The sequence below is a fragment of the Chiloscyllium punctatum genome, chromosome 22 (assembly GCF_047496795.1).
Source record: "Chiloscyllium punctatum isolate Juve2018m chromosome 22, sChiPun1.3, whole genome shotgun sequence".
Taxonomy (NCBI): Eukaryota; Metazoa; Chordata; class Chondrichthyes; order Orectolobiformes; family Hemiscylliidae; genus Chiloscyllium; species Chiloscyllium punctatum.
The window spans coordinates 19,161,762-19,174,098 of NC_092760.1; the positions used below are offsets into that span (position 1 = coordinate 19,161,762).

The window sequence follows — 12,337 nt, forward strand, 5'->3', positions numbered from 1 at the left end:
GTGTTACAGACAGGGGGCTGTGTCTGTGCAGTGTGTGTGTGGAGGCAGTGTTATAGAAACAGGGCTGTGTCTGTGCAGTGTGTGTGTGGAGGCAGTGTTACAGACAGGGGGCTGTGTCTGTGCAGTGTGTGTGTGTGGAGGCAGTGTTCCAGACAGGGGGCTGTGTCTGTGCAGTGTGTGTGTGAGGGCAGTGTTATCGACACGGGGCTGTGTCTGTGCATTGTGTGTGTGGAGGCAGTGTTATAGACACGGGGCTGTGTCTGTGCAGTGTGTGTGTGTGGAGGCAGTGTTATAGACACTGGGCTGTGTCTGTGCAGTGTGTGTGTGGAGGCAGTGTTCCAGACAGGGTGCTGTGTTTGTGCATTGTGTGTGGGTGGGGGCAGTGTTACAGACAGAGGGCTGTGTCTGTGCAGTGTGTGTCTGGAGGCAGTGTTATAGACACTGGGCTGTGTCTGTGCAGTGTGTGTGTGTGGAGGCAGTGTTATAGACACTGGGCTGTGTCTGTGCAGTGTGTGTGTGTGGAGGCAGTGTTATAGACACTGGGCTGTGTCTGTGCAGTGTGTGTGTGTGGAGGCAGTGTTATAGACACTGGGCTGTGTCTGTGCAGTGTGTGTGTGTGGAGGCAGTGTTATAGACACTGGGCTGTGTCTGTGCAGTGTGTGTGTGGAGGCAGTGTTATAGACAGGGGGCTGTGTCTGTGCAGTGTGTGTGTGGAGGCAGTGTTACAGACAGGGGGCTGTGTCTGTGCAGTGTGTGTGTGGAGGCAGTGTTATAGACACAGGGCTGTGTCTGTGCAGTGTGTGTGTGGAGGCAGTGTTATAGACACAGGGCTGTGTCTGTGCAGTGTGTGTGTGGAGGCAGTGTTATAGACACAGGGCTGTGTCTGTGCAGTGTGTGTGTGGAGGCAGTGTTATAGACACTGGGCTGTGTCTGTGCAGTGTGTGTGTGTGGAGGCAGTGTTACAGACACAGGGCTGTGTCTGTGCAGTGTGTGTGTGTGGAGGCAGCGTTATCGACCCAGGGCTGTGTCTGTGCAGTGTGTGTGTGGAGGCAGTGTTATAGACCCAGGGCTGTGTCTGTGCAGTGTGTGTGTGTGGAGGCAGCGTTATCGACCCAGGGCTGTGTCTGTGCAGTGTGTGTGTGGAGGCAGTGTTATAGACACAGGGCTGTGTCTGTGCAGTGTGTGTGTGGAGGCAGTGTTATAGACACAGGGCTGTGTCTGTGCAGTGTGTGTGTGTGGAGGCAGTGTTATAGGCACAGGGCTGTGTCTGTGCAGTGTGTGTGTGGAGGCAGTGTTATAGACACAGGGCTGTGTCTGTGCAGTGTGTGTGTGGAGGCAGTGTTATAGACACGGGGCTGTGTCTGTGCAGTGTGTGTGTGGAGGCAGTGTTATAGACACAGGGCTGTGTCTGTGCAGTGTGTGTGTGGAGGCAGTGTTATAGACACAGGGCTGTGTCTGTGCAGTGTGTGTGTGGAGGCAGTGTTATAGACACAGGGCTGTGTCTGTGCAGTGTGTGTGTGGAGGCAGTGTTATAGACACAGGGCTGTGTCTGTGCAGTGTGTGTGTGTGGAGGCAGTGTTCTAGACAGGGGGCTGTGTCTGTGCAGTGTGTGTGTGGAGGCAGTGTTACAGACAGGGGGCTGTGTCTGTGCAGTGTGTGTGTGGAGGCAGTGTTACAGACAGGGGGCTGTGTCTGTGCAGTGTGTGTGTGTGGAGGCAGTGTTACAGACAGGGGGCTGTGTCTGTGCAGTGTGTGTGTGTGGGGGCAGTGTTACAGACAGGGGGCTGTGTCTGTGCAGTGTGTGTGTGCAGGCAGTGTTACAGACAGGGGGCTGTGTCTGTGCAGTGTGTGTGTGCAGGCAGTGTTACAGACAGGGGGCTCTGTCTGTGCAGTGTGTGTGTGGAGGCAGTGTTATCGACACGGGGCTCTGTCTGTGCAGTGTGTGTGTGTGGGGGCAGTGTTATAGACACAGGGCTGTGTCTGTGCAGTGTGTGTGTGTGGAGGCAGTGTTACAGGCAGTGGACTGTGTCTGTGCAGTGTGTGTCTGGAGGCAATGTTACTGACACTGGGCTGTGTCTGTGCAGTGTGTGTGTGTCGAGGCAGTGTTGTAGACAGGGGGCTGTGTCTGTGCAGTGTGTGTGTGTGGAGGCAGTGTTGTAGACAGGGGGCTGTGTCTGTGCAGTGTGTGTGTGTGTGGAGGCAGTGTTACAGACACGGGGCTGTGTCTGTGCAGTGTGTGTGTGTGTGGAGGCAGTGTTATAGACACTGGGCTGTGTCTGTGCAGTGTGTGTGTGGAGGCAGTGTTATAGACACGGGGTGTGTCTGTGCAGATTGTGTGTGGAGGCAGTGTTATAGACACAGGGCTGTGTCTGTGCAGTGTGTTTGTGTGGAGGCAGTGTTATAGGCACAGGGCTGTGTCTGTGCAGTGTGTGTGTGGAGGCAGTGTTATAGACACAGGGTTGTGTCTGTGCAGATTGTGTGTGGAGGCAGTGTTATAGACACAGGGCTGTGTCTGTGCAGTGTGTGTGTGTGGAGGCAGTGTTATAGGCACAGGGCTGTGTCTGTGCAGTGTGTGTGTGGAGGCAGTGTTATAGACACAGGGCTGTGTCTGTGCAGTGTGTGTGTGGAGGCAGTGTTATAGACACAGGGCTGTGTCTGTGCAGTGTGTGTGTGTGTGGAGGCAGTGTTATAGACACTGGGCTGTGTCTGTGCAGTGTGTGTGTGTGGAGGCAGTGTTACAGACAGGGGGCTGTGTCTGTGTAGTGTGTGTGTGGAGGCAGTGTTATAGACACAGGGCTGTGTCTGTGCAGATTGTGTGTGGAGGCAGTGTTATAGACACAGGACTGTGTCTGCGCAGTGTGTGTCTGTGTGGAGGCAGTGTTACAGACAGGGGGCTGTGTGTGTGTGTGTGGAGGGCCGTGTTATAGGCAGGGGGCTGTGTCTGTGCAGTGTGTGTGTGGAGGCAGTGTTATAGACACTGGGCTGTGTCTGTGCAGTGTGTGTGTGGAGGCAGTGTTATAGACACTGGGCTGTGTCTGTGCAGTGTGTGTGTGTGGAGGCAGTGTTAAAGACAGGGGGCTGTGTCTGTGCAGTGTGTGTGTGTGGAGGCAGTGTTCCAGGCAGGGGGCTGTGTCTGTGCAGTGTGTGTGTGAGGGCAGTGTTATAGTCCCAGGGCTGTGTCTGTGCAGTGTGTGTGAGGAGGCAGTGTTATAGACACAGGGCTGTGTCTGTGCAGTGTGTGTGAGGAGGCAGTGTTATAGACACAGGGCTGTGTCTGTGCAGTGTGTGTGTGGAGGCAGTGTTACAGACAGGGGGCTGTGTCTGTGCAGTGTGTGTGTGTGGACGCAGTGTTACAGACAGGGGGCTGTGTCTGTGCAGTGTGTGTGTGTGGAGGCAGTGTTACAGACACTGGGCTGTGTCTGTGCAGTGTGTGTGTGTGTGTGGAGGCAGTGTTACAGGCAGGGGACTGTGTCTCTGCAGTGTGTGTCTGGAGGCAGTGTTACAGACACGGGGCTGTGTCTGTGCAGTGTGTGTGTGTGTGGAGGCAGTGTTACTGACACTGGGCTGTGTCTGTGCAGTGTGTGTGTGTGGAGGCAGTGTTGTAGACAGGGGGCTGTGTCTGTGCAGTGTGTGTGTGTGGAGGCAGTGGTATCGACACGGGGCTGTGTCTGTGCAGTGTGTGTGTGTGGGCAGTGTTATAGACACAGGGCGCTGTGTCTGTGCAGTGTGTGTATGGAGGCAGTGTTACAGACACTGGGCTGTGTCTGTGCAGTGTGTGTGTGTGGAGGCAGTGTTACAGACAGGGGGCTGTGTCTGTGCAGTGTGTGTGTGTGGAGGCAGTGTTAAAGACAGGGGGCTGTGTCTGTGCAGTGTGTGTGTGTGGGGGCAGTGTTATAGACACTGGGCTGTGTCTGTGCAGTGTGTGTGTGTGGAGGCAGTGTTATAGGCACAGGGCTGTGTCTGTGCAGTGTGTGTGTGTGTGTGGAGGCAGTGTTATAGACACTGGGCTGTGTCTGTGCAGTGTGTGTGTGTGGAGGCAGTGTTATAGGCACAGGGCTGTGTCTGTGCAGTGTGTGTGTGTGTGGAGGCAGTGTTACAGGCAGGGGGCTGTGTCTGTGCAGTGTGTGTGTGTGGGGGCAGCGTTATAGACACTGGGCTGTGTCTGTGCAGTGTGTGTGTGGAGGCAGTGTTACAGAAACAGGGCTGTGTCTGTGCAGTGTTTGTGTGTGTGTAGAGGCAGTGTTATAGACACAGGACTGTGTCTGCGCAGTGTGTGTGTGTGTGGAGGCAGTGTTACAGACAGGGGTGTGTGTGTGTGTGGAGGGCCGTGTTATAGGCAGGGGGCTGTGTCTGTGCAGTGTGTGTGTGTGGAGGCAGTGTTACAGGCAGGGGGCTGTGTCTGTGCAGTGTGTGTGTGGAGGCAGTGTTGTAGACACAGGGGGCTGTGTCTGTGCAGTGTGTGTGTGGAGGCAGTGTTACAGACACGGGGCTGTGTCTGTGCAGTGTATGGGTGTGGACGCAGTGTTACAGACACGGGGCTGTGTCTGTGCAGTGTGTGTGTGGAGGCAGTGTTATAGACACTGGGCTGTGTCTGTGCAGTGTGTGTGTGGAGGCAGTGTTATAGACACGGGGCTGTGTCTGTGCAGTGTGTGTGTGGAGGCAGTGTTATAGACACTGGGCTGTGTCTGTGCAGTGTGTGTGTGTAGGCAGTGTTATAGACACGGGGCTGTGTCTGTGCAGTGTGTGTGTGGAGGCAGTGTTACAGACAGGGGGCTGTGTCTGTGCAGTGTGTGTGTGTGTGGGGGCAGTGTTATAGGCAGGGGGCTGTGTCTGTGCAGTGTGTGTGTGTGGAGGCAGTGTTACAGACACGGGGCTGTGTCTGTGCAGTGTGTGTGTGTGGGGGCAGTGTTATAGACACTGGGCTGTGTCTGTGCAGTGTGTGTGTGGAGGCAGTGTTATAGACACGGGGCTGTGTCTGTGCAGTGTGTGTGTGGAGGCAGTGTTACAGACAGGGGGCTGTGTCTGTGCAGTGTGTGTGTGTGGAGGCAGTGTTACAGACAGGGGGCTGTGTCTGTGCAGTGTGTGTGTGGAGGCAGTGTTACAGACAGGGGGCTGTGTCTGTGCAGTGTATGTGGAGGCAGTGTTATAGACACTGGGCTGTGTCTGTGCAGTGTGTGTGTGGAGGCAGTGTTACAGACAGGGGGCTGTGTCTGTGCAGTGTGTGTGTGGGGGCAGTGTTATAGACACTGGGCTGTGTCTGTGCAGTGTGTGTGTGGAGGCAGTGTTATAGACACAGGGCTGTGTCTGTGCAGTGTGTGTGTGGAGGCAGTGTTATCGACACGGGGCTCTGTCTGTGCAGTGTGTGTGTGGAGGCAGTGTTACAGACAGGGGGCTGTGTCTGTGCAGTGTGTGTGTGGAGGCAGTGTTACAGACAGGGGGCTGTGTCTGCGCAGTGTGTGTGTGTGTGGAGGCAGTGTTATCGACACGGGGCTCTGTCTGTGCTGGGTGTGTGTGTGGGGGCAGTGTTATAGACACAGGGCTGTGTCTGTGCAGTGTGTGTGTGTGGAGGTAGTGTTACAGGCAGGGGACTGTGTCTCTGCAGTGTGTGTGTCTGCAGGCAGTGTTACAGGCAGGGGGCTGTGTCTGTGCAGTGTGTGTGTGTGGAGGCAGTGTTATAGACACTGGGCTGTGTCTGTGCAGTGTGTGTGTGGAGGCAGTGTTATAGACACGGGGCTGTGTCTGTGCAGTGTGTGTGTGGAGGCAGTGTTACAGACAGGGGGCTGTGTCTGTGCAGTGTGTGTGTGGAGGCAGTGTTATAGACACAGGGCTGTGTCTGTGCAGTGTGTGTGTGTGGAGGCAGTGTTACAGACACTGGGCTGTGTCTGTGCAGTGTGTGTGTGGGGGCAGTGTTATAGACACAGGGCTGTGTCTGTGCAGTGTGTGTGTGTGGAGGCAGTGTTACAGACACTGGGCTGTGTCTGTGCAGTGTGTGTGTGTGGAGGCAGTGTTACAGACAGGGGGCTGTGTCTGTGCAGTGTGTGTGTGTGGAGGCAGTGTTACAGACACTGGGCTGTGTCTGTGCAGTGTGTGTGTGTGGAGGCAGTGTTACAGACAGGGGGCTGTGTCTGTGCAGTGTGTGTGTGTGGAGGAGGTGTTACAGACAGGGGGCTGTGTCTGTGCAGTGTGTGTGTGTGGAGGCAGTGTTATAGACACCGGGCTGTGTCTGTGCAGTGTGTGTGTGGAGGCAGTGTTATAGACAGGGGGCTGTGTCTGTGCAGTGTGTGTGTGTGGAGGCAGTGTTATAGACACGGGGCTGTGTCTGTGCAGTGTGTGTGTGGAGGCAGTGTTATCGACACGGGGCTGTGTCTGTGCATTGTGTGTGTGGAGGCAGTGTTATAGACACTGGGCTGTGTCTGTGCAGTGTGTGTGTGGAGGCAGTGTTATAGACACAGGGCTGTGTCTGTGCAGTGAGTGTGTGTGGAGGCAGTGTTATAGACAGGGGGCTGTGTCTGTGCAGTGTGTGTGTGTGGAGGCAGTGTTATAGACACTGGGCTGTGTCTGTGCAGTGTGTGTGTGGAGGCAGTGTTATAGACACAGGGCTGTGTCTGTGCAGTGTGTGTGTGTGGAGGCAGTGTTACAGACAGGGGGCTGTGTCTGTGCAGTGTGTGTGTGTGGAGGCAGTGTTACAGACAGGGGGCTGTGTCTGTGCAGTGTGTGTGTGCAGGCAGTGTTATAGACACAGGGCTGTGTCTGTGCAGTGTGTGTGTGTGGAGGCAGTGTTATAGACACTGGGCAGTGTTACAGACAGGGGGCTGTGTCTGTGCAGTGTGTGTGTGGAGGCAGTGTTATAGACACAGGGCTGTGTCTGTGCAGTGTGTGTGTGTGGGGGCAGTGTTACAGACAGGGGGCTGTGTCTGTGCAGTGTGTGTGTGGAGGCAGTGTTATAGACACTGGGCTGTGTCTGTGCAGTGTGTGTGTGTGGAGGCAGTGTTATAGACACAGGGCTGTGTCTGTGCAGTGTGTGTGTGGAGGCAGTGTTACAGACAGGGGGCTGTGTCTGTGCAGTGTGTGTGTGGAGGCAGTGTTATAGACACAGGGCGCTGTGTCTGTGCAGTGTGTGTGTGTGGAGGCAGTGTTATAGACACAGGGCTGTGTCTGTGCGGTGTGTGTGTGGAGGCAGTGTTACAGACAGGGGGCTGTGTCTGTGCAGTGTGTGTGTGGAGGCAGTGTTATAGACACTGGGCTGTGTCTGTGCAGTGTGTGTGTGTGTGGAGGCAGTGTTACAGACACTGGGCTGTGTCTGTGCAGTGTATGTGTGGAGGCAGTGTTACAGACAGGGGGCTGTGTCTGTGCAGTGTGTGTGTGGAGGCAGTGTTATAGAAACAGGGCTGTGTCTGTGCAGTGTATGTGTGGAGGCAGTGTTACAGACAGGGGGCTGTGTCTGTGCAGTGTGTGTGTGGAGGCAGTGTTACAGACAGGGGGCTGTGTCTGTGTAGTGTGTGTGTGGAGGCAGTGTTATCGACACGGGGCTGTGTCTGTGCAGTGTGTGTGTGGGGGCAGTGTTACAGACAGGGGGCTGTGTCTGTGCAGTGTATGTGTGTGGAGGCAGTGTTACAGACACGGGGCTGTGTCTGTGCAGTGTGTGTGTGGAGGCAGGGGGCTATGTCTGTGCAGTGTGTGTGGGGGGGCAGTGTTATAGACACTGGGCTGTGTCTGTGCAGTGTGTGTGTGGAGGCAGTGTTATAGACACAGGGCTGTGTCTGTGCAGTGTGTGTGTGTGGAGGCAGTGTTACAGACAGGGGGCTGTGTCTGTGCAGTGTGTGTGTGTGGAGGCAGTGTTACAGGCAGGGGGCTGTGTCTGTGCAGTGTGTGTGTGGAGGCAGTGTTACAGGCAGGGGGCTGTGTCTGTGCAGTGTGTGTGTGGAGGCAGTGTTATACACAGGGGGCTGTGTCTGTGCAGTGTGTGTGTGGAGGCAGTGTTATACACAGGGGGCTGTGTCTGTGCAGTGTGTGTGTGGGGGGGCAGGGGGCTGTGTGTGTGCAGTGTGTGTGTGGGGGCAGTGTTATAGACACAGGGGGCTGTGTCTGTGCAGTGTGTGTGTGGGGGCAGTGTTATAGACACAGGGGGCTGTGTCTGTGCAGTGTGTGTGTGGGGGCAGTGTTATAGACACAGGGCTGTGTCTGTGCAGTGTGTGTGTGGAGGCAGTGTTATACACAGGGGGCTGTGTCTTTGCAGTGTGTGTGTGGGGGGGCAGGGGGCTGTGTCTGTGCAGTGTGTGTGTGGGGGCAGTGTTATAGACACAGGGGGCTGTGTCTGTGCAGTGTGTGTGTGTGGAGGCAGTGTTATAGACACGGGGCTGTGTTTGTGCAGTGTGTGTGTGGGGGCAGTGTTATAGACACGGGGCTGTGTCTGTGCAGTGTGTGTGTGGAGGCAGTGTTATAGACACAGGGGGCTGTGTCTGTGCAGTGTGTGTGTGTGGAGGCAGTGTTATACACAGGGGGCTGTGTCTGTGCAGTGTGTGTGTGGAGGCAGTGTTATACACAGGGGGCTGTGTCTGTGCAGTGTGTGTGTGGAGGCAGTGTTATACACAGGGGGCTGTGTCTGTGCAGTGTGTGTGTGGGGGGGCAGGGGGCTGTGTCTGTGCAGTGTGTGTGTGGAGGCAGTGTTATAGACACAGGGGGCTGTGTCTGTGCAGTGTGTGTGTGGGGGCAGTGTTATAGACACAGGGGGCTGTGTCTGTGCAGTGTGTGTGTGGGGGCAGTGTTATAGACACAGGGCTGTGTCTGTGCAGTGTGTGTGTGGAGGCAGTGTTATACACAGGGGGCTGTGTCGGTGCAGTGTGTGTGTGGAGGCAGTGTTATACACAGGGGGCTGTGTCTGTGCAGTGTGTGTGTGGGGGGGCAGGGGGCTGTGTCTGTGCAGTGTGTGTGTGGGGGCAGTGTTATAGACACAGGGGGCTGTGTCTGTGCAGTGTGTGTGTGGAGGCAGTGTTATAGACACAGGGGGCTGTGTTTGTGCAGTGTGTGTGTGGGGGCAGTGTTATAGACACGGGGCTGTGTCTGTGCAGTGTGTGTGTGGAGGCAGTGTTATAGACACAGGGGGCTGTGTCTGTGCAGTGTGTGTGTGGAGGCAGTGTTATAGACACAGGGGGCTGTGTCTGTGCAGTGTGTGTGTGGAGGCAGTGTTATAGACACAGGGGGCTGTGTCTGTGCAGTGTGTGTGTGGAGGCAGTGTTATACACAGGGGGCTGTGTCTGTGCAGTGTGTGTGTGGGGGCAGTGTTATAGACACGGGGCTGTGTCTGTGCAGTGTGTGTGTGTGGGGGCAGGGGGCTGTGTCTGTGCAGTGTGTGTGTGGAGGCAGTGTTATACACAGGGGGCTGTGTCTGTGCAGTGTGTGTGTGGAGGCAGTGTTATAGACACAGGGGGCTGTGTCTGTGCAGTGTGTGTGTGGAGGCAGTGTTATAGACACAGGGGGCTGTGTCTGTGCAGTGTGTGTGTGGAGGCAGTGTTATAGACACAGGGGGCTGTGTCTGTGCAGTGTGTGTGTGGAGGCAGTGTTATAGACACAGGGGGCTGTGTCTGTGCAGTGTGTGTGTGGAGGCAGTGTTATAGACACAGGGGGCTGTGTCTGTGCAGTGTGTGTGTGGAGGCAGTGTTATACACAGGGGGCAGTGTCTGTGCAGTGTGTGTGTGGAGGCAGTGTTATAGACACAGGGGGCTGTGTCTGTGCAGTGTGTGTGTGGGGGCAGTGTTATAGACACGGGGCTGTGTCTGTGCAGTGTGTGTGTGGGGGCAGGGGGCTGTGTCTGTGCAGTGTGTGTGTGGGGGCAGTGTTATAAAGGAGTCTTGTCGTTGACCATCGGAAAATATTGGGTTTGGTTGAAGCTGAGGGGCAATTGAGCACCTACAATGATGTGGACAGTCTGGGCTTGTTTCTGCTTGAGGCATGGACAGTCTGATTACCAGGCAAGGCTGTTAATTCTTTGTCAGGGTGCAGAATCATATAGTTTGCAGCCTAAATAAAGTGTTGCAGATGCTTGCTTAGAACGGTGAAGTGGCGATCCAGTTGCCTTGTTTTCATTCATTTTCAGTGTTTCCTGGTCTGTTTTACTTGTTTATTTCCTCGTCCCTCTCTGGAAATTGCCCTCGGGTATGCCTGCCCCATGCCCACTACCCCAGCATTACATGGTGCTGCAAGTTGGTTCTGAATAGAATATTTTCTTGTTCTCCAACATTGCCTGAATTAATTCTGGCCTTATGTTTGCAGAGTCAGGATCTCAGTACGTTTGAACTTGCTGTGGTCCCTAGTCCTTTGTGAGTACCTTCCCCTTGTGTGGCACTGTCCAGCTTCTCACACTCGGCTGGTGGAGTTCAATTTCCTGAAGTTAACCTTTGCTTTAATCAGCATTTCTCCTGGTAATATCTTGGCAGGAGCTGATCACTGACGGGCATATCCAATCCATCTTCACTGACATTGGGAAGATAAATCTGCGTGACCCAGTAAACAGTTTTATGATTCCCGGTGTCCAGGGCCACTCGACTAACTCGACAGCCTCAGCCACTTGGCTGAACAGTGATGGGGATGCTCTGTTTGCACTCGCATCTTGGTCTGGAGGCATTCTCATTATCCAACTTCCTGAGCAAGACACAGCAGGTAATGTGGGGTTCATGGTCAAAGGGGCCAGGTATTGATCGTCTGACATTGTGTGTCCACACTGTCTTGTTTGTGTTGTATGGGGCAGCACGGTGGCTCAGTGGTTAGCACTGCTGCCTCATAGCACCAGGGTCCCAGGTTCGATTCCTGCCTTGGGTGACTGTCTGTGTGGAGTTTGTACATTCTCCCCGTGTCTGCGTGGGTTTCCTTTGGGTGCTCCGGTTTCCTCCCACAGTCCAAAGAGGTGCGGGTCAGGTGAATTGGCCATGCTAAATTGCCCGTAGTGTTAGGTGCATTAGTCAGTGGGAAATGGGTCTGGGTGGGTTACTCTTCAGAGGGTCAGTGTGGACTTGTTGGGCTGAAGGGCCTGTTTCCAAACTGTAAGGAATCTAATCTAATCTACTGATAGGTGTACTGAAGTGTATAACCTCAGGACCATGTGGATTAGTGATTGGCGAAGAGGGTAGGATGTGGCAGAGTCCATTAAAAGGCATTCCATTGAACATTCTGATGTCTGTTTCACTCTGAAGGAGGACAGCTGTCAATAAATCTTCAGATTCTTGTTCTCATTTGAGCCCATCAAACTTGATTGCAGCTTATAACTCTCTGATATCTGTCACTACATAAAAAAAATCCACGGCTGTTTCTTACCCAAGGTTCAATCTCTTTGACAATCTGAAATAGTTTGCCCGAATTGTCAGCACAGTTTTCAGCATGAGCGCTGGTGGTGGGACTGTGGGGATTGTGCTCTGAATTTCAGTCTGACTGGTGCAGACACATAGAGCTTGACTGTTGTCTTGTTGCAGGTAACCCGGTTTTACTGGAGCTCAAACATAGCTCGGTCATGCAGCGCTTACTGACCGGGTGGATGCCGACTGCAATCAGGTTAGTGTGAGCCTGTCCTGTCCTGGGCTGTTCACGTATGTGGGTCAGTGGGAAGGTCTTGAAGGTCAGGATGGTCTACCTTCCTTAGGACACGGGCAAGGGGTGGAATGGTCCTCTGATCTGGGACAGGGGGTGGTGGCTGCAGGAGGTTTCATGGGAGTTCAAGGATAGGGAAAGGTAGCAGTGAAGGGAAAATGTACAAAATGTAACCCACAGCTACCTGTTTCTCTCACCCATTTCTTTGTCCTCTGAGCCATGTATAAATAGGAGGGTTGTTTTGCACAGAGTCCAGGGGAGGAATGTTGAACGGATGTGTGCACTGAATAATGCCTGTTTAAAGACTATTGAAAGGTTTCTGTGTGCTTCCTGCAGAGGTGACCAGGGCCCCTCAGACCTGCCAGTCAGTCTTGCAGTCCAGCTTTTGGAACACGATGCTTTCATCTTTGCTCTCTGTCAGGACCACAAGCTGCGACTTTGGTCCTTTAAGGTTTGTATGAAGGCTGTCGGTGATTGTGTATTGTGCAGCGTGTTCTCTCAAAAGGGTTAGGGATGCAACACCTTCTGTGAGCCTGCAATTAGGGAGAGGTAGCACAGCCTTCCTTTTGCTTGAGAAATATTGTGCACACATTGTCTACAAAGGGATTATGCTCTGGGAAGGTATTGTTAAGAATATGCTATAAGTTTCCTGTGGAACTTTGAGAGCTCGAACTAGTTTATTTCATTCGTGTGAATGTCTGTTCCTACTGTTCACCCAACCTAGCTCTCAGTGACTGGGTTTGCAGGCTTTATGGTGCAA

The 12,337-nt window shown here is 54.0% G+C and overlaps 1 protein-coding gene across 1 annotated transcript in view; it reads left to right on the forward strand.

Moving 5' to 3' along the window:
* The window catches only part of nup160 (nucleoporin 160), a 427,529-nt gene that overhangs the window by 345,564 nt on the left and 69,628 nt on the right, over positions 1–12,337 (forward strand). Inside the window, exons 4-6 of the mRNA XM_072592866.1 lie at positions 10,434–10,656; positions 11,463–11,541; positions 11,914–12,028. Of these exons, the coding sequence (XP_072448967.1) occupies positions 10,434–10,656; positions 11,463–11,541; positions 11,914–12,028 (417 nt within the window). The remainder of the gene's footprint in view (positions 1–10,433; positions 10,657–11,462; positions 11,542–11,913; positions 12,029–12,337) is intronic.